Source organism: Barbus barbus, assembly GCF_936440315.1.
Source record: "Barbus barbus genome assembly, chromosome: 4".
NCBI lineage: Eukaryota > Metazoa > Chordata > Actinopteri > Cypriniformes > Cyprinidae > Barbus > Barbus barbus.
The window spans coordinates 12,974,991-12,996,677 of NC_136732.1; the positions used below are offsets into that span (position 1 = coordinate 12,974,991).

Consider the following 21,687-nt stretch of genomic DNA (forward strand, 5'->3'; position numbering starts at 1 on the left):
GAATTTTAAAATAGTTTGATTAAAGTATGTTAACACTTTCGCATTTTTAAAATGCTCATTTACATTTGTAATTGCTTTCTGTGAAATGCAATAAAGCTATTTTTATGTTCAACACTGATTTGTCCTTTTTGCAAGGAGACACACAAAAATAATTTCTTGAATGCTTTATTATGTTTCCATACAAAAAATGACCATATCTTTACTTTGACTTGACAATCAAATTAGATTTGAGAATTTTTTTCCACTGAAAGACCACATGAAGACAGTAAAGCATACTGTCTCAATGCTAATATACTCAATTCATACCAAGCTTTGACAGAACAAGATGAGAATCATTTCTCAGCAAACAGTAAGAAGAATAAACAGGACATTTCTCCAGCAATAAAGTGTCCAAACAATCTGAAATTGATATATCATTTTTCATCTGCCCATCTGATCTCGGATTCTGCTGACAGAACAATGTGACACAAACACAATTACACAACATGTGTCTACTTGATCCTGTAAAGAACCTTCCTCTGCATGCGGTGTTGCAGCTCACCCCTCCTCATCATCAGATGAAGGACTTTGTGAATAGCGTGTTCTGGATATTTCTGTTCAGAGAAGAGGAGAAAAGCATTTTAATTGACAATGTAATTACACATATACACAATGTATCAACTAAAACAGTGATTTGAGGAGTTCGCTCTTGGAGCTTTAACTCACCTGTTTGGTGAAGTCCTGTATGATGCTGTGTTCAGAGACCTGGGAGCCGATGGCGAAGCGTCTCTTCAGCTGCTTTTCTATGCGAGAGATCATCTCCTGATCCGCCTGAGTGGTAAATCCTTCAACACCTACAAACATACAGCAATGCTACATCAGACTCTCCACAGACATTTATACAGGCTAGGAAGTGCAGGGCTGGTTTTCTATGATGTACTTAACATTGTTGCTGCATTGTCATTTTGCTGCCTAACATAATTGACTAACTAACTAATGAGAATGATTTGAGATAGGCTGGAAATTAAAAAAAAATAAAAAAAATAAATAAAGTGTACATTTCAAGTGTAATTGTTTAAACAATTTCATTCATAAATTTATGAATATTTTGACCCACTACCATAAAATTTATATACACACACACACACACATAGAAAATTGCTAACTGACAAAAAAATTTTTTTATTTAAAATATGTAGAAATTAGAAAATCAATCAGTTAAATAATTAATCTTTAGCAGTAACTATGTCTATTTGTGGCTATATATATGTTTATGGTTTTAAAAACAAGTCTTTCCATATGAAAAATTACCTTTTTATTATTAATAATATATATTACACATATCATAAAAAAAGTAAACATTTAAATATTCAATAAAAATATATTTTTTTGGCAATGCATTTAAAAAAAAATCAACTTAACGCATTAAAATAATTCAAATGATTATTTTTGATTTAATAAATTGATCTGGCAATCAATTAAGCTGAAATTATTTTATTAAGCAGCACTCCTAGTCCTCCAAAAGGAATCTACTGTGAGAAGTAATATTGCAGTTTATTCCCAGCCTGAAAGACAACCCCACTCACCGGAGAGACTGCCGGACAGAGCTGCGTCCAGCGTGGACACCTGGAAGAGTCTCAGAGCCTCGTCCACCTCTTCCTCTCCAGCGATGGGCTGCAGCTTCATTTTAGCGAGAGACTCTGCAATGCGCACCACAGCCTCAAGCTGCCTACAGGACGACAGACCACCAACAAGTATGTACTGTAAATAATTCCATAACTACATGCAGGATGTATAAATGTACATCTAGGAACAAAATGATTAAAGACAGGTGTCATAATAATGAGCCGAGTGCTCACCTGATAGTGATGGGGATGGAAGCACGTCTGTCGATCTCTCTCTCGTGTTCCTTCGCTCCGCTCCTCATCAGCACGTATCTGTTCTTCAGTTTCTCTGCGGCAGTTGCAGACAGACGAGGTCCACATTTCCTGTTTGTGAGTTAATGCATTTTTATTTTGATATACAAATGCAGATGAATGATATTTCAAGCTGTGTTCATAGACTATGATCCAGACTCACGTTCTGGAGTAGGCGATGTATTTCTTCAGCGTGGCCAGAGTAATCTCTCCCTCGACACCCTCCGTCTGCGTCTGAGCACTCAGGTGAACGTTCATCACGTGCCGGGCCAAAGTCTAAAGAAAAACACAAGCTTGTGCATTAGTTCATATAAAATCAACCTCTTCAATGGAATCCGTAAGCAGGGGTTGTTTTATTTACCCACCATGTCTCGCTGTTGGTCATGATGGTCTTTGATGATGAAGATCATGTCGAATCGAGACAGAATGGTGGGCATGAAGTCAATGTTGTCCTCTCCTTTTGTATCATCCCAGCGGCCGAACACGGAGTTGGCAGCGGCCAATACAGAGCAACGGGAGTTCAGAGTGGTGGTGATGCCAGCCTTGAGGTGAACACATAAGCGTTAATCAAAGAAATGAATCAGTCTGATGAGAACGTAAGCTGAAGAAATAGTGGACATCTATTGGTTAATGAAACAGTGAAAATGCTTGGTACCTTTGCAATAGAAATGGTCTGCTGCTCCATGGCCTCATGGATGGCAACCCTGTCATCTTCTCTCATCTATCAAAAAAACAAAAAAGAAAGCAATAGTTTAGCATAAAGCCCAAAGCACTTCATAATACTGCAAGAACACAACATGCATGTTCTGGAAATCCAGATTTCTTAAAAGTCCAACCTTGTCAAACTCATCAATGCAGACCACTCCTCCATCAGCCAGCACCATGGCTCCACCCTCCATGACAAAACCACGAGTGTTGGGGTCTCGCAGCACGGAGGCCGTCAAACCAGCAGCACTGCTGCCCTTACCAGACGTGTAGACCTACCAGAGACAATCACTTTAATGCACACTGCAAGTGAAGACAAAGCACACACTCACATACACAATCTATCATTACGAGATTACATAAAATAATAATGTTCTAAAACATACTGAATGTCAAATTAAATATACAGAGACACGTAATTTAATACTATATTGTATAAATATATAAAATATATTGCATCCCCTATATTAATTATTCATAATAATTTGACATGCATAATTATCTTATAAAACATAACACATACCACATTAAATGTAATCAACATACATATGCTACTTTGCCATAACTATATAGACATACATATTGTTTACATTTAATGTAGCATATATTATTTTTTATTTTATAATATAATACGTCATTATTAAATGTCAAATTATTACATAAATATTTAATAATATGTGACATGCAATAACGTATCTCTATATGTTTATGCATATACACACACACACACACACACGTGTTTGTATTTATTTATTTTTTAGATAGAGATATATACATATAAAAGTACATGTACATACACACAAGTCAAGTCACCTTTACTTATATAGCGCTTTTTACAATGCAAATTGTGTCAAAGCACTGCACAATATAAAAAAAAAAAAGGAAAATAAAGTGTCAATAAGTTTGAATAGTGTCTTTGCAATAAGGTCGGCGATATCGCTGGAAATGAAGCGTCCCCAACTAAGCAACATACTTATACTACGGGGCCGTTGAATGCTTGAATCTGATTGGCTGACGAACATTCTAAAGGTGTGCAATTATTATCAGGGAAACGCACGGCGAACGTAGTTCCAGGCAGCTCTTGACCGCATTACAGTTCCGTATCACTTCACCAAATTATTTCAGTTATTTCAAAAGGGCTCACAACAGCAAAATAACCTAAACCCACAACGATACTGGCCAAACACTTAAATATAGTAAGCAATGGGATAAAAACGACATAATTTCCATGTTTTGCTACAAAATTACGCTTTATGTACATAAAGCACATACTCTAATTCTCCCGCTCTCTCTCAATTACAGACACACAGTTTACACACATGGGAACATACGCGCTAATGTTGTTAGCGCTACACTGACGACTTTGTCAGTAAATAGTTTAGCAACTTAAAAGTACATGACATTTCTCACAAGCGAAGTGAGGTAACAACGGCACTGTTCGTGAGGAAAAGGAACTTAAAGTTTCACTGGTAAGGAGTCGGGACACATAGATACACATAAATTATATATAACATTTTACAAAACATCTCTTTGTGTTGCATGCATGAAGAAATTCATTTGAATGTCATAAAGGCAAGAATATGATGGTGCATCAGTCTTACCCCAATCGGAGAACATCTCTCCACAAACTTCAGCAACTGTGACTTGGCTGTGCCTGGATCTCCCAACATCAACAAGTTTATATCACCTCTGCGTGTCAAACCATCAGGCAACCTAACAAAAACAGATCCATGCCGATTAGAAAGATGGCAAAAACACACTAGTTGGGAAGAGGAGGCATGTTTTCTCACCTTTTCCTGGAGCCCCCAAACAGAAGACATGCTATGGCTTTCTTTAGGTCATCGCTGCCGTAGATGGACGGGGCCAGAGAGCGAGCGAGGGAGTCATAGACGGAAGGAGAGGAAGCCAGAGCCCTCAACTCCTCTTCCTCCTGAGGAGAAACTGAACCAGAGACTCCACGGCCTGAAAGATGGTAAGAAGGACATGTGAATGGCTAAAGAGAGATCCCGTTTTCAACCAAAAAACAGAAGTTTCCCCACATGCTCACCTGCTCCTTCAGTGTCCACTTCAATGCCGACAACACGCAGGTATGCTGCTCGGATGCCCACACCTGCTCCCTTATCGCGACCTTTGGCCTTGGTCTGCGCCACCTTCTTGATGGAGTAGATGCCCATAACAGTTACTCTGTTTCCTGGTACTACACGGTCACATAAGTACCTGGGAATGGAAAAAGTGGCAAAAAATTAGGGGTCTGGAGTCTTATGAATTGATTTGATTATTGGGGTCATAATTTGATTCAAAACTGATTCTTAATTTAGAATCAAATTTCAATTCAATATACAAAAACTACTGCTACAAAAAAAAACATTTCTGCAGGTTTTTGTTCTGCCCCTTTCATTTCTGGATTACAGCGTTTAATGTACACTGTGTCAAAATCTAATTTAATCATTATTTTAAATCAGAAAAACAAGACATAGGCTATTACCAATCAAATGAAACCAGTATCGACAAAAATCATCTTTGCAATGCAGAGGTGCAACAGCTACATCTGAAGTGGCATTTAGGTATATTTTCTATTTGATGCAATCCACCACTGGCATAAATGCATTTTCGATATTACAGTTGAATAAATAAAATTATTTAAAAAAAGTTAAACCAAAACCAAATGTTAAATATGCAACTAAAACCTCCACCAGGTGGCAGGAAACATCCCCGTCTTAATGAAGGAGTCATTGAGGTTCTTTCTGCAGAACACAACCATTTCGGTTCCCATTGATTTCCACTGAATTGTTTGACCATACTGAATTGAAACTGTCTGGTTACTAACATTCTTCAAAATCACTTGCTTTGCAGTCCACAGAAGACAGACATACATGAATGACATGAGGCAAGTAAAATTAGGAAATGTTTTCAATTTTTGGGTGAACCATCCCTTAAGTCAAACCATTCATTCAAAACAGCTGATTCATTCAGAAAATAAGCAAGTAACATGCTGAATTCAGAACCACATACTAACACACTACTATTACTATTTCTGTGATAAAGACAGTAAAAATAATAATAGTATGCAGTTTCAAATTCAGCAAGTGTCTTTACGAATGTGTCATTGAATCAAATGAATAGTTCTGACACACTCTGAGATGCGCAACTATTTTTAGTTAACATTCTAATGACTTCCTAATAAATTCTAGTCATAATGCAGTGAAAGCATGTGCTCAAGACGTTAAATTCACAAAATAGTTTACTGACAAAAACCATTTCTGCATCATGTGACAACTTGTACCTGTCGCAGTAGAGCTGCATGTGTCGTGGCATCTCTCCGTGTGGAACGGCATCAGGAGCTTCCTGCAGGCGCAGAGTTTGGAAATCCACACACGCGCATTTGTCCGGAATAATGAAATACGGATCCACGGGGCACTTGACACGGCCCGCCTGCTCACTGCGGGACAAGAAAACAAAAATACACGTTACAGGTGTAAAATCATGCTATGCTTATTGTGTATTAAAATGTAATTGCATTTCAGTTCATTGTCATACCAGCACATACTGAATTAATGCTACAGTATTTCTAAACAGATTGAAGCTAGTTAAAAATAAACTGAGAATTGTGCAAAATACTAACCTGTTGCATTTGCGGGGAAGAGCGTAACCCTGCAGTCCCGGTGGCAGAGGAATGTTGCTGATAACTGCTCTGCATCCGCGGCACTGAAGACACACTTTGGTGGCTTTGGCCCTCACAGCCGTAGAGGATATGATAATACCAGGAATCTTCACAAGACGTGACACCTGCTCCGACTGCAAAAGATGATAGAGACAGGCAGAAAAACACACTTATAAACTTAATGCAGAAGTATGAACGTGGCGCACTAAGGCACAAAAACACTTAGTTAGAAGTGGAGTAAAAAAATATGGCGCTATGCATCAGTTTAATTTCGAATGGTCTTGTTAAGAGTTTATTTTCTCACTTTCAGGTTGCGGATGGAGGCCGGGTGGGCATCGCTCTTCAGCATGACCTGTATGTCCTGCACAGTCTCTTCTCCTAATGGCCGTGGACGTGTGACCTCATCAGCCACTTCCTGCGCCGCCTCCTCCAACTGTTAATCAATGAGTGGAAAATATAACAAACAGCTTCTGTTCAATGGCACTTACGTATTTCCCAAATATAATACAGCATGCTGGAAAGTGATAAACACTTGATAATAAATTAGAATAAGTCTGTACTAAATCTGAAAATAGAGTACTACGTTAAGTTTAAAAAAAGTGTTTCTTATAAACCTAACAAAACACAATAAATACTTTAAAATGTACACTGTAAACAAACCCAACTCAACTTCAGTTAAGATTTCCAATATTTATATGAAAAGTTATTATTTGATGTCTGTCCTTACCAAAGGCAAGTTCTCAGTAGGCAGTTTGTACAGACAGTCTGACAGATCTTCATCAAAACTGGCCAAATCCTCCATCTCCACCTCAATCCAGTACTCTCCCAAAGTATAGTGCCTCTTGAGTTCATCTCTGGAAACCAAAAACGCAATTAACAGTGTCCTAAAGAATTAATATGAACACAAATTTATAAAACTCTGTTTAATAATGTATCGTTCATTATATTAGGGGAAATGGAGTTGGGAAATCATTAGTTTAAAAATGAATCGGTTCTTTCGAACGAATCTTTTCATTGCACCAATTCAAAAACGAGCCCGTGCTTCGCTAGTGCCATCACTCATTTGCTGGAAGAATTTAATTTTTGTAGTTTAATTAATATTTGCAGGGTTATGATGCACACCAGCAACTGCGTGAGATAAACGTGTTGTGAAGAAAACCCAACATGCTATGAATCGATTCAACTGAATCACTCGTTTCTGAATCGATTCAACTGAATCACTCATTTCGGGAAACGGACATAAGTTAAGGCGAATCTGCAACAAATTTAACACGGGACAATGAAAAACAGTCTGGATCGGATATAATGATAACATAAGCAATAGTCAATGATTAACACAGACAAATGATAGGTACTGGTTATGCAAAACGTAACGTTAGTTTGCCACTGTGAAAAATACAACCAACAAAGGCGCTAGAAAAACCCTGTGATATCGCAATACCTGTATTTGTAGGTGAATCCAGTGCGATCGGTGCCGACCCTGAATTGTCTCAAAAACTCACGGAACCTCTTTTTGATCTGGCTGCGTTTCACGACCCCCTCATCACCGATGCCTTCACCTCCTCCAAAACTGTCACTGTAATACACTCCTGGATCATCAAACCCCGACATTCTGATAATATTCAGACTCCTTGTAATAAACGATCAATAAGAAGTTACTTAAATAAGTGCTGTCAATGCTAAGCTTAAATATTGCTATAACGCTGTATAGACCAGAGACAAGAGTGTCTCCCTGCAACACGCGCACTGGATTTCGCGGCAAAACTTCTAGTCCTGCCTCTCGCTGAACTCAGACCCCGCCCTCACTCAATTTCCCGACCCGCTTATTGGTCCACAAGGCGTTCTGACGAGGTACGTCACGAAAAAGGTGGGGCCAATGACGAGTACTGGCGGGAAACACACAAAACAAAGAGCAGGGACCGGAACTAGCTGTTCAGTTTGGCGCGGAATTTCCGTTTTTGCTGAAAGGGCTCTAGTCTAGCCAGTTTACAGTTCTATCAACAAAATCTTATTTATATCAAATAAATGTGAATAATTATGAAATAGAAAGAAAAATAACTGTAAGGTTTTAAGACAAAAGTCACAAATCTCTCTTTAGTCTCTACAGTACACTAAACTCAAATGTTATCACATAATTGTTACAGCAGTTTCATAAACAAGTGAATTCAAAACCAAGCTGACATACAGAATACTAATGTCAGATATGAAATAAAATGGATTTTAGCTTAAAACTTGTACTGTTGTGTCAGGACAAGAGTTTTACATGTAAATGTCAGGTTTTAAATGTTACACCTTAAATACAGTATTTATGGGTTTGACATTTAAATTACCTTTTACATTTTAGCGGTTACATGAATTTTTTCTTAACCTGTTAACCTGCACCCCTATTTTTGAGCATTTTGTGAAAAACGATATAACCAAATAAAAATGTCTGTAGCTCTTGAACCCTAAGGTCTATATTTAAAAATCTGGTATTGTTTGAAACTAGACACCTGAACCTTTGTTACTCTAGAGTCATAATAACTCAAAATTAGTATAGCAATAGAGTAAACAAGGTAAAATATACATGAAAGTGACTCGCGATATCTTTTAATGAAACTCACTAAGGGAAAAATGGATGAGACTTTGATGCCAAAGGCCTGAAAACACCATAAAGATGAAGCTGAATATCTGACCATGTTTTGATTCTGATTTGAGGATGATACTCCCAGAAATGTAGTTTCTGTAAGCTTTTATTTAATTGCTTGACTTGACTATTTGTCATTAAAAAAAGGTCTGTTGTGACAATGACATGTTTCCATTGTGACAACATGCCCCCTGTTGGCATGTTGTTTGATAAATTGTTTGTATGGACATTGCACTGTACAAAAGGGCTTTTTGTTTATTCAACATCAAGATGTATAACTGATTTTATACAGCTGTATCTGTATGAGACAGAGTATATTTCAGGACTTTTATTATGTAGGTTATGAAAGTAGTAAATTGAAGTAGTCAACTACCCTCATGTAAATAATCCGAGAAGACATTAAATAGCATAACCTTTTTATTTTTACCCACCTATGCACAGCTGCAGCATGAACATGATCTGTTCAAACTTGCTAATAATGCTAATGTGACATGTCTTAGCAGAAAAAAGTCAAGACACATTTGGTATATAGCTGGTGTAGAAGACTGCTGTAAAAAAGCAACTATTAATCATAGAGAAAGTCATTTATTCTGTCAATGCTGAAAATATACAAATATCCTTTGACCTTCACTGATCGCAGTAGCATTTTTGCTATGTTATGTAACTTAAACCTCACTCTAATAGTCTACAACTTTGTCAGTTGTGTTTCTGACATTAGGAAATGACACCATGCTTCCTGCCGGTCTGTATGAAGGCATCTACGGTACGATCAATGTCCTCGTCAGTGTGAGCTGCAGAGATCTGGACTCGAATGCGGGCTTTTCCTTTGGGAACGACTGGGAAGGAGAAACCGATCACATACACTCCTGTTGACAAAGTGAGAAAACCATTGTTTAAAACAGGCTGCCGGGCTTGCATACTTTATTTTGTAGAAAACAAAAAAGATTTAGATGGACTATATATGCCGGAACTTTTACCTAGTTTTAGCATGTCGTCAGCCATAAGTGAAGCCAGACGAGCGTCTCCCAGCATCACAGGACAGATGGGATGAGTTGAGCCAGAAATGGTGAACCCTGCCTGGGTCATGTTGTTTCTGAACCTTTGGTAAAGAAGAAAAGGAAAGACAATAGACCATTGTTATCATTAGCTCAATGAACTCCAAAAATCCTTTATTCTTAAAAGCATGCATACTTTCATACTGAACCAGCTAAAGTCAGCTCGTTTTGTTTTGACTGCAATGTCATCCCAGACCGGCTGCTGCTTTGAACAGCAAACTCTGTTAGTTTGGACTCTGCTGCTTATTTGCTGTCCAGTTACACAAGCCAAAGGGTGTAACCAAATCTACAAATATCACAGAGCGCTCCCTCTAGTCCTACCTCATGGTTTTAGCTGCCATGGACTGAGCGATTTCATTAGATGCCAGCAGCAGTTCCACAGCACGGGTGGCACATCCCACCACAGGAGGAGGGAGGGAGTTTGAGAAGAGGTACGGACGAGAGCGCTGTCTCAGAAGCTCAATCAAAGCCTTGGGTCCGACAGTGTAACCACCTGAGTTAGAAATATACGTGTTTGAAAGGACTGAAATTGCTAAGGAACTTTGCGATTTAATGTGTTATTTTGTGTGACATAGTAGCTTGACTATGTAAAACTATGCTTCAAATGATGTTTGATATTTATACGCACCAGCAGCTCCTCCCAGTGCTTTTCCCAGAGTGGAATTGACAATGTGCACCCTGTCCATCACTCCCAGCAGCTCATCAGTTCCTCTGTGGGAAAGAAATGCATGAACATCCACTTGTAATATAATATAATATGATATAAGATAATATTTTGGCATAGAGTGCATCGATGCCTGCTTATTTTTGATGTTTCCTTCATTCTGGAAAAATAATTTCCCCATCTTTTTAAAAGTGTATTCATTAAAGAATAATAAAGCCATGAACCAAATAAACCAGCTACGAGATGAACTTTGATTGGAACCAAAAAAAAAAAGTTTTTGAAATTCGAAAAAAAAAGGCAAAGGTACAAGACTTAAAGCCTTGCTAATGATAATCTATGAAAACGATGGATAAATATAAAACTATTAATTTAAAGCTGTTAATTATACATATAGAAACAATGCATTTTATGTCAAAATATTTCATATATATATATAAACACACACACAGATACAGTGCCCTCCAAAAGTATTGGAACAGTAAAGACAAAATTGCTCTGTTGGCTGCGAAGTCAAGACATTTACAAATATGATTAAAAGATGAATATGAGACAAAATACAGAATGTCACATTTTATAATTGGGTGATTCAACACATAGATGTTTTACCAGCTAAGAAGTTCAGCACTTTTAGAGTTTCATCCCTCTATCTGATGTGAGCATAAGTATTGGAACAGTTGCCTCACAGGTCTTTCTAAGTGATCAGCTGTGTCCTGTTGCATTAATTATTCAGATATTAAAAGCAGGGAATGTGTCTTATCAGTTATATCCATTACTTCTGAATCTTGAATTCGATGATGACACATACAAACCAGGATGAAGACGAGGGAGCTGACTTTGAGAGAAAAGCAAGCAATTTGGATGCTAAAAGAAAAGAGGAAGTCAATTAGAGCTATAGCAAAAACAAAGGGCATGGAGAAATCAAGAGTTTGGAAACCACCAGCGACACCAGCAACCAACAACTACCTGATCGGCTGAGAAAACAACAGTAGTTGATGACCGGCAAATCATAAAAGCTGTGAAAATAAACCTTAAAAGACGTGTCTGTAAAATCACCAACAACTTCCAGAAAGCTGGGGTGATGCTCTGACAATTTACTGTCCTCAGGAGACTTTGACACAGAATTACAGATGCTACACAGCAAGATGCAAACCTCTGACCAGCACCAAAAATAGAAAGGCAAGATTAGAGTTTGCAAAAAAGCACAAAGGTGAGCCAGAAGAGTTTTGGAACTGTGTTTATGGACTGGTGAGACAAAGATGAACCTTTATCTAAGTGATGGGAAAGCAAAAATGTGGAGGGAAAAAAAGGGAACTGCAATGATCCCAAGCATACAGCCTCATCTGTAAAGCATGGTGGAGGTGGTGTCATGGCATGGGCATGCATGGCTGTCTCTGGAACAGGCCCTCTCAACTTTACTGATGACTTAATGTATGATGACAGTAGCAGAATGAATTTGGAAGGGTACAAAACCATCTTGCCTACCAATATTCAAGAAAATGCCACCAGATTCATTGGGAAGTGCTTCATATTGCATCAGGACAATGACCCAAAACACCCTGCCAGTTCAGTCAAGGAATTTATAAAGGCAAAGAAATGGAAAGTCTTAGATTGCCCAAATCAATCTCCAGATTTAAATCTGATTGAACATGAATTTAACCAGCTATAGAGGAGAGCAAAGGCAGAAACTCCCCAAAACAAGCAACAATTAAATGTGACATTCTGACATCTTTTAATCATATTTGCAAATGTCTTGACTCCACAGCCAACAGAGCAATGTTGTCTTTACTGTCCCAATACTTATGGAAGGCACTGTATATATATATATATATATATATATATATATATATATATATATATAATATATACACATACATATATATGAAGAGTTCAGATGCAAAACCCTTTAAATCCATCAGACTTCTTTTCTTTTAAATGAGCATTTTTTATCAGGCTCTTATGATCAGGTTCAGTAGTTTCATTTTAAAGATAATGATAAGGTAATTAGTTAGTGAATAATATAACTTTTTTTCTAAAATATCACTTTAGACAAACCATTGGTTTTTAACAAGTTAGATTTTCTTTTGCATCAAAACCAGCTAAATCCATTTGTTCTTTTTTTGCAAAAACCTCTAAATCCACCTCTTTGGGACAAGACAGTAAATAGTTGAAAAATCACTAAAGATACAACTAGAAACCCTGTCTGAATACAGGCAAAAATCCCCCAAAAATATAAAAAAGAAAAATTCACACAGTATAACCACAATGGCACAAAATGGCAGCATATTTATTTTTACAACAAAAAAACAGACGTTACACAAACAAACCGATATTTCTGAATGGGCTGACGCTGGGATTTAGAGGATTTGAAGCAAAAATATTTGTTGAACGTGTACTATGTGCTGTAAGCATTCGCTCAATGTCATGATCTCATTTTTGACGGAGGTGGCGTTCAGCGGCTTTTGCATCTGAACTCTTCATATATATATATATGACTGTTTTACTAGCAATTTTTTTTTTTTCTGTATACTCACCGACCACGGGGACCCAAGAATCCCGTGGCATGACATTCATCAATGAACACCAAGGCACCATACTGCTCAGCCAGATCACAGATACCCTGCAGAGGAGCCACATCACCATCCATGGAGAACACACCGTCCGTGACCACCAACCTCATACGAGAGGACTGTACATAAATAAATAAATTGAATGTACTGAGAAACTGAAATGTTTTGAATTACTTAAGTTTAGAGATTTCTAACCTGTGATTCTTTCAGCTTTTCCTCCAGGTCCTTCAGATCCATGTGTTTGTAGCGGAACCTCTTGGCACGGCACAATCGAATGCCATCGATAATAGACGCATGGTTTAGTTCATCAGACAACACTGCATCATCAGGACCCAACAGGACCTAAAGCAAGAAGCGCCAATGTATTGTTATAGTGTATTTGCAGTGGTGCTGTTTACTTCAGTATACCATAAGGATTGGTTAAAACAGACCTCAAACAGACCAGCGTTGGCATCAAAGCAGCTTGCATATAGAATGCAGTCTTCTCTTTCATGAAACTGGGCTAGTTTCTCTTCCAAGATCTTGTGGATGCTCTAGAGAACAGACAGTTAACAGATATATTTTAAGACATCAATAAGCACTGCTATCAGTGTGTTCAAATACAGTTTTTGTCCTCACCTGTGTGCCACAGATGAAGCGAACTGAACTGAGGCCAGCGCCATATTTCTGCAGAGCATCTATTCCTGCCTTCACCACCTCTGGATGACTGGATAAACCCAGGTAGTTATTTGCACAGAAATTCAATATGTCTGAAACAAAAAGAGAGAAATATGGGATCAGAAGATGAAGAGAAACAAAAAATATATTTTTTATTTGATCTATTGAGCTCTGCTAGTTGTGCATTACACATTTACAAAAAGTAATTAAATAAATAATATAAAACATTAGTAAACAGAGAACTACTCATAGAACTTTTAGAAAATTTGTAAGATGATAATAAACACAAATTCAGTCATATGGGTCCAAACTTATAACTTCAATTGTATTACAAAATATAATAATAATGAAATATATAAATATTGTAATATATAATAAATATTTCAAAAACAAATTATGCATACAATAAATTGACAATACAGTTCTATATTAATACTATTGTTAGTGTATATAACATAAGTAAATATAATTATTTTCTGCACTACTAATTTCAAGCATTAAAATATAAACCTTAAGAAGAGTTGTAAAATATTGAGAATCATAAATTCAGTCCGGTTATTTTTTGTTTTAAAACTGAACAGGGCATTTACATAAATTCAAAAACTTAAAACAATAAATTCAGTAAAAAAAAAAGAAAAAGTAAATATATTTTTTGTCTGCACTTCTCATTTCAAGTGTCTAAACATAAACCCTTAGAAAAGCTTTAAAATAACATAAAGCTTAGATTCAGCCAACCATTTACTTTAACATAATTTTTATATAAATATATTTTATTAAAAAATGATACATTTGCATAAATGTGACAAGCTTTAAATTTCTGAAAACTATTTTTAATTCACATTTTATTACTGATAATGTAACGTTTTAGCCTCCCTCCCTGTTAACCAGTTTGGTAACTGTTTCGATGGTCCACTTTAGACATTCTACTAACAGTAAGTACTAGCAGTCATTAGAGTTTAATATCTTCTAACACTTTACTTTGATGGGTCCACAACATACAACATACTGACTTTGCAAGTATGTCAACTTATTCTACTAACCCTAAACCTGCCGTAACAGTCTACTCTGAGAGTTAGTAGACAAGTAGTTACAACTTAATGAGAATTAGTTGACATGTAGTTGACATGTAGTTACAAAGTTACTTATAGTTAGTACCCAGCTAACATTGTTTGGTTCCCAGAACGTTCTCAAGAACGTTCCCTTTTGGGTAGCCAGGAAAGTTCTCTTAACGTAAATAGAACGTTCCCTTTAGGTTATACAAATAAAACTTAAAATAACCTGCAGGGAACGTTCTCTTTAGGTTATTAAAAAAACATAGGGGAACGTTCTGTGTTTGTTGGGTAGAATGTCTAAAGCGGACTATCAAAATAAAGTGTAACCACCAGTTTATATTACGTGTTTGCTCTCTATACGGCTTTGTGTTTTACATTCCCATGCAACCGCAAATAACGTTGAATTTGATGGGAAAACAGGTGTTGTCATATTTACAGTTTTTAAGCAGCAAAGTTGAAAACTAAAACAGCAGCATGCTATTGACTTTATTTCCTGGCTTTGGTAGGTGCCTCCAGGAATCTATAGCCTAATCCTACCATTCTGTTTTAGCCATAGATTATGTTGTGTTATAATTGACTCTGGCTGTGCTGTGCAGCTCACCGCCTCTGCTGCCGTCCACGGAGATATGCGGACCCTGCTGGGAGGTGATCACCCGCTCCCCCTTCCATGTGCCCGCTGTCCGGATCGCGTCCAGCTCGCTGTTCAGCACCGACAGCGCCGCTTGAGCCGCAGCCGCAGCCGCGTACGCTCTGCTCGCGGTCGCAGCGCAGGGCTGTGAAACACTCCTGAGGGGAGCACCGAGGAGACGGGCCGCTGTGCGAAGGGACATTTCTCCCGCACTATCGATCACACTCAGTAGTACAGTAGGGACTGGAAAAGAGACCGTGTGGGGGATATATGTATTTTACATGGGCGTCGACATATCAGCCAATCAAACGCGTCGACGTAAGCGGGCGGTGCACTCGGTGCACTCAGCGGAGGTTTCTGCGATTTAAAGAAACAGACTGCTGAATCTATGTAAGACAGCTTGTGTAACTGTACAGCAGCGAAACATGATGCTTAACCAGTTTACACATTCTCTAGCTTTTTAGATAGATAGATAGATAGATAGATAGATAGATAGATAGATAGATAGATAGATAGATAGATAGATAGATAGATAGATAGATAGATAGATAGATAGATAGATAGATTCTTAGCTTACTAAAATATGTTATTGCCTGCTACTGCAAGCTCTCTTGTGCATCTGATGTGGTTGAAAAAGGTCATAAAAATGAATGGGCAAAATGTAGATCCAGATAAACAGAAATGTTCGACAGCATCAGTTCGCGGGAAAGAGGCGGACGACTTCCGTTTGTGCAACTAGAGCTGGTGGTGCACGATTCAAACAGAAAGCGCAAAAGCACTTCATTTTCGCGGTAATATACCGCAACTGCCAGCAGAGCTCTGTCTGCAGAAGAAACATACTCTCGAGTCGGATTATGAAAATGTTTGTAAAAACATGGCAACGTGCGTTTTTAACATTTTTAGCACTATACTGGACCTCCTTCTAGGCGATGGTTTGCAGTGGAGTGAGAGGGGAAAACTTTAAAAGGTAAGTAGCTTTTATGAAACTATAAATGTTTCCCTCCATTTTTATCTTTATAACAAAACAAGTATGTACTTCCAGCCATTACGAACACACAGCAGTTCGGGTTATTTATAGTATTTTATTGGTTATTATGATCTAGTTTAGACTGTTAGACTATATAGAAATATTGAATTTGTTATGTGCACCTCGTATAATGTTTTAATGACACAAAAACAACGTTTGGTAAATAATATATAAGTATGATGATATATTGTTTATAATTATGTCAATATACAATGATATATTGTTTAATATTTCGGAAATTCAGAACAAATGTTTGTTTTCAGTCTAAATATGCTCAAGCTACTCATTTTGTTCACGATTTCATCATGAGAGGCGGTACAGACTCTTCCTGGGGGGCGTTTCCCGCGGTTCGCTGGGCGTTCGAGATCCGCGGGAAATCCAAATACTTTCGTGTTGTGCTCATAGACAAAACGAAACAACGAACTTTAAACAACAAATACGAATGGAATTAATTCTGGACATTAGCAGCACAGGTCAGAATCGTCTTGTTTTAGCCGTATATGCATTGTCAAACTATGTCTTGCTCACACGGACTGTGTTTGCTTCTTCCTGTAAGTTATTGTTTTTAACAAGATGGACGACATTATCAGTCGTAACTTATAATAATCGCTATTTCAAGCGAATTTATGCAATACAAAATGTTTAAATACATAAACAATGGCATTAAGCATCATCAGAAACTTTGAAGCACTCGATATATGACAATAAATTAGGTTTTTACAACTGTTAATTAAAGCGAGTATTACCACGTAAAATGGCAAACCAAGATCAGATTTATATTTGATTACACAAATGTGTCGCTTTCTAAGAATTATCCTAATGTAAGTATTTCTCACCACAGCTATAATAATAATAGGATTTTTATGGTGGCTTCTAAGAAGATTCCTGTGCTGCTGCTTTGGGCATGATAACTCAGGTGTGTACCAATATTATTCCTGAATAAATTAAAAATAATAAAAGTGTATTATTAACACATTGAAAACGTTCTGACCAAAGATGTGATTATGTAATGCCTTAACAGACGTTCAGCTCTCAGTTGAAGAAACAGCGCCATCTCCTGGTGTAAGCTCTGTACGACCATGGACTTATGGTGAAGGTGGATGTATTATCAGGACAGTTTAGACAGGTGACACACATGTGACAGTCTTTCATTCACTAACTGGACAGACTTTGATCAAAACGAAATTATTTTCATAAGAATTTCTTAATTTTAAATGATTCATGACATGTTGAAGTGTTAAATTGTATAATGCTAATGGCCTTTCCATTCTTTTTCCATACAGAACACTTGGATCACGATTGAGAAACAGCTATAAGTTTAGCATTTTTAAGATGGAGGATTGGCCACCTTGAAATCATTGTTGCCCCAGCCACATCTGTTACAAATTCCCGTGAGGAGCTGATGTTGAGGTGGGGCAGAGTTACTGGCGCTCTCGCTCCCTGTATGAATAAGGACTTCTGGACTTTTGGTTTGGTCCATGCAAAGCAGCATTAGAGCATAATCTTATCTATTTAATGGTAATAGGGAGCCCTGCCACATGTTGCTGCTAAGATTTAATTTGACCCACAGTGATGCGATTTCTGGTATCAAATGAATTCAGTCAATCACTCATTAATTTCTCATTCATCATAAGCAAGAATATCAAGGCTGATATACAGCTGAGAGTATGAAATTCATTTTATACCAAAGTTCAACAACAGTAGTTTTAAAAACCATTAAGTAAGAATATTTCTTCTTTAAAATAAAATAGTTTCAAAAGAAGTCAAAGCATCAAGCTTCCAAATTATGCATAGGCTAAATATAAATATATATATAATATACACCATAATGTAACTGAATATGTACAGTTCCAAAATAAGTGCAGTTTCAGGGCTATTCAATTGGCAGCCTGCGGGCCCAATCCGGACTGCCAATCATCTTCATCTGGCCCGAGGAAGAGTAGGCAGGTTGCACATTTGCCTTGAATTGTTCTTGCTCTAATTAGTTTGTTCACAGGGTGGCAACAGTGGCCCGGGCCAGCCAAAAAGAAAAGGGAGAGACGCAATTACAACAATCTACCAGAGACCGCATTATCAATAGATGGCAGTTTTGACAAGCGCTTATGTGAGGGAGTTATCCACAATTCTAACGTTAGTTTAAACAAGTTTAAGTGTTATCGGTCATAACTTCTGGCGATAAATTGTGCCGACACTGGACGAAGATTTTTATCAAAGCAGGAAGTATAGTTTGAAAATCTGCATGTTTGGCTGTACTCAAAAGCTTCAGACAAGTGCGCCAGCGCTTCAATGGACAAAACCACACACAATGATGTAAAAATACGTGGTTTTGGCGAGTTACCTCATAAACACAGTCTTAAATCAGTTATAAAATCCTAAATGACCGTAAAGAGTTGGGAGAAAATTGGATGTGTGTCATATCCGCACCATGTGCATTAGGTTTTATTAAAGAAACAGCGCTGCTTTTAAAGTGAAACCTGCTGCAGTCTTGTGATTGATGTAAATCCAAAAACTAAAGAAAAAGAGAAATCACTTGACTGCTCTGCTTGCTGATTAACTTTTGTTGAAGAATAAAGAATAGTCAATATAGCTTATGCATACGGTCACGAATCCTGTCTATGAACTTCTGTTTAAATCATCACCCACCAGAGGTCACTCACTTACCACATAGACTCTTGCACTTCACCATCGGACTACAACTCCCATCATCCATCACACTGACAACACACAGCTGTCACCAATCTCACATTGCACTGATTACACAGCTGACCCCTTCAGACACGCTTTATAAGCAATGGAATTCCTCTTCCTCTGGGCTGAGTATTGTTTAGCGTATATCCTAGCGATAGCTACTCTACGGAGCCCACTCAGTTGTTAGTCTTTCCTTGCTAGTTTTCTCTTGTTTGATACCTGCCCGTGTTTCCTGGATTAACCCTTTGCCCTGGCGTTCGGACTTTGTTTGCACCTTGTTTGGATTATTGCTGTGCCATATATATATTCCTGTTTGCCAATGTTTGACCCATGCTTGTTTCCGACCACTCCGTTTAATAAAGCCTTGCAAATGGATCCGCCCGTCTCACGACTTATTCGCCCCGTAACACATACAATTTATAGTTTATGTGAAGATTGTTCACTTATAAGAAGTTATATTATTCAAAGCCTATTAAATGTTAAAAAATAATATCATAACATTTCAATTATACTGTAATAATTAATGGCTAAAATGAACGGAAAAGATAGATTTAATAGAGACAACAGTAACATTATTTGTATCAATGATACTTTGTTAGTAAAAAGATGCCATTAAAAACATATTTAAAATATACCATCTTTATGTTGTTTCTATATTAATTTGGAAGTTCAGTGTGAAAATATGACAACACAAATATATTAATATGCATTTAGTGACATTTTTTAAAATTAATTACAGAAAAAATTAGATTTTTTTTTAAAATTGAATGGCAGACAGCACTAATGTTAACCTTTTATAGATGTTACTGTTGGTAATATTAATACATTTTTCTGCTGAATATGCATTTAAATTTAATTTCCAATTTTATAGGCCCCCCAGAAAACATCGGGACAGCCCCCGACCCCCTTGGCCCCCTTCAAATGTTCAATTTGATAATCCGGCCCTCAAATGAAGTTAATTGAGTAGCCCTGCTCTATACCTTCAGAACGCTTGGAATAGCCATTTGAATTGGATGATCAGGGTTAACTACTTATTTTGTCTGAAAAGTATCAAAAATAAGTATTTTATGTAGCTTCTGAAGGGCAGTACTAAAAGAACAAATATGATTTACTCATCATTATCATCCTGTTCAAAAGTTTACACCCCCAGCTCCTAATGTATTGTTTCCTTCTGGATCATCAGTGAATGTTTTCACCTTTTATAATAGTTGTGTATGAGTCCTTCAGTTTTCCTCAGAATGAAAAGATGGATCTCAAAATCATAAGTCATTGTTGGACAGGGGCCAAATAGGCAGAAGATGCTGGAAAACCAAAGAATTTGCAGGACTTGGAGGATTTTTCTGAAGAACAGCAGGCAGTTGTTTATGATGCAATGTTTATGATCCCTCTTATTTAGTTATTTAGTTTATTTTGATGGTGCCATTGAGTTGTAAAATGTGTGTGTGACTGAGATGGAGCGATAATCACTGCCCTGACTTTGCAGTGTCCATTGCAAGTGGATTCATTATCGTTTGTTTTTGATTAGTATACGTTTTTGTTTGTTTGTTTTTTCTTGAAATATTTTATTGTTTAATTAGTTTAATGACTTACATGAAGTGTCTGTGTTTGCAAAATCCTTTTCTCAATCTAAATGAATAGTTAAATGTTGCAGTCCTGTCGCGTTTGTTGAATAATACTTGCAGTTCTGCATTTGCTGAAAAATAAAATTGAGTTTTGTTGACACTTTTCTGTGTTTGTGGCTTTCTTTACAGTTTTAATAAGTGCATGTGACTCATTTTGTACCGTACATTAGTCACACAGTAGCTTCTGGTTTTGTTATGAGTAAAATGACAAGGAGGGAGCTTCCCGCGATAGCTGAACTTTTCGCATGCCCATATCTCAATGCTGAATGAATTTTGCTCCTCCTTCAACAAACAGAACGGACAGTTATTTCATGCACTATTAGTGCATGGCACTACCCAGGAGATCTGCAGCAGCTTGCTTGTTGTATTTAAAGGTCCAGAATTACTAAAGACAATAACCAGAAACTGACATGGAAATGAATAAAGAAGGTGAGAACTGAGAACTTTTAATTGCAGTATCTTTTTAAACTTTGTCATGATGGCTTGGCATTTCTGTTCTACTTTCTATCGGCTATACACACACACACTCACTCACTCCTCCCTACTAAATTTATTTTTTATTAAAGCACGCTCTTTCTTTCAAACAGGCACAGAGAGAGAGACGTGCAGATAAACTTGTCAGAGCTGCTACTTATAAATAAAATAGTTGAACGACTGAAAATCTGAATGTTATTTCTCAGTTGCATCGCTGTTTTAGAAACAATCACCGCTATATTTACTTAATGCTTTTAGATGAAGCCTATTTTGTATTAAATCTGATGGTTTACAAGACAATTCATAAAGTGATCATCTGTCTAAAGCATTGGTCTCAAACTGAATTCCTGGAGGGCCACAGCTCTG

At 37.3% G+C, this 21,687-nt stretch overlaps 2 protein-coding genes and 1 long non-coding RNA gene across 3 annotated transcripts; 1 reads left to right on the forward strand and 2 right to left on the reverse strand.

Annotated features, from left to right (window-relative positions):
* Nucleotides 1-149: 149 nt before the first annotated feature.
* Nucleotides 150-8,036, reverse strand: LOC306867413 (DNA replication licensing factor mcm5). The gene is made up of 16 exons (XM_079413053.1): nucleotides 7,703-8,036; nucleotides 6,989-7,115; nucleotides 6,566-6,694; nucleotides 6,223-6,395; nucleotides 5,884-6,039; nucleotides 4,648-4,817; nucleotides 4,391-4,562; nucleotides 4,202-4,313; nucleotides 2,732-2,875; nucleotides 2,551-2,616; nucleotides 2,261-2,437; nucleotides 2,059-2,171; nucleotides 1,839-1,967; nucleotides 1,566-1,708; nucleotides 706-833; nucleotides 150-593 (listed from the first exon to the last, which is right to left on the reverse strand). The coding sequence occupies exons 1-16, from the start codon at nucleotides 7,870-7,872 to the stop codon at nucleotides 492-494; spliced, it is 2,211 nt and encodes a 736-aa protein (XP_079269179.1). The 5' UTR covers nucleotides 7,873-8,036; the 3' UTR covers nucleotides 150-491.
* Nucleotides 8,037-8,976: 940 nt separating this feature from the next.
* LOC306864857 (2-amino-3-ketobutyrate coenzyme A ligase, mitochondrial-like) lies at nucleotides 8,977-16,255 on the reverse strand. The gene is made up of 10 exons (XM_079409114.1): nucleotides 16,088-16,255; nucleotides 15,484-15,867; nucleotides 13,792-13,922; nucleotides 13,605-13,706; nucleotides 13,369-13,515; nucleotides 13,138-13,292; nucleotides 10,571-10,653; nucleotides 10,264-10,435; nucleotides 9,865-9,986; nucleotides 8,977-9,753 (listed from the first exon to the last, which is right to left on the reverse strand). Exons 2-10 carry the CDS (start codon nucleotides 15,710-15,712, stop codon nucleotides 9,602-9,604), a joined length of 1,293 nt encoding a protein of 430 aa, XP_079265240.1. The 5' UTR covers nucleotides 15,713-15,867; nucleotides 16,088-16,255; the 3' UTR covers nucleotides 8,977-9,601.
* LOC306864867 lies at nucleotides 15,829-20,946 on the forward strand. Its single transcript, XR_013783821.1, has 4 exons — nucleotides 15,829-16,477; nucleotides 17,379-17,453; nucleotides 17,559-17,663; nucleotides 17,821-20,946. It is a non-coding gene; the product is annotated as an uncharacterized lncRNA (long non-coding RNA).
* Nucleotides 20,947-21,687: the final 741 nt, after the last annotated feature.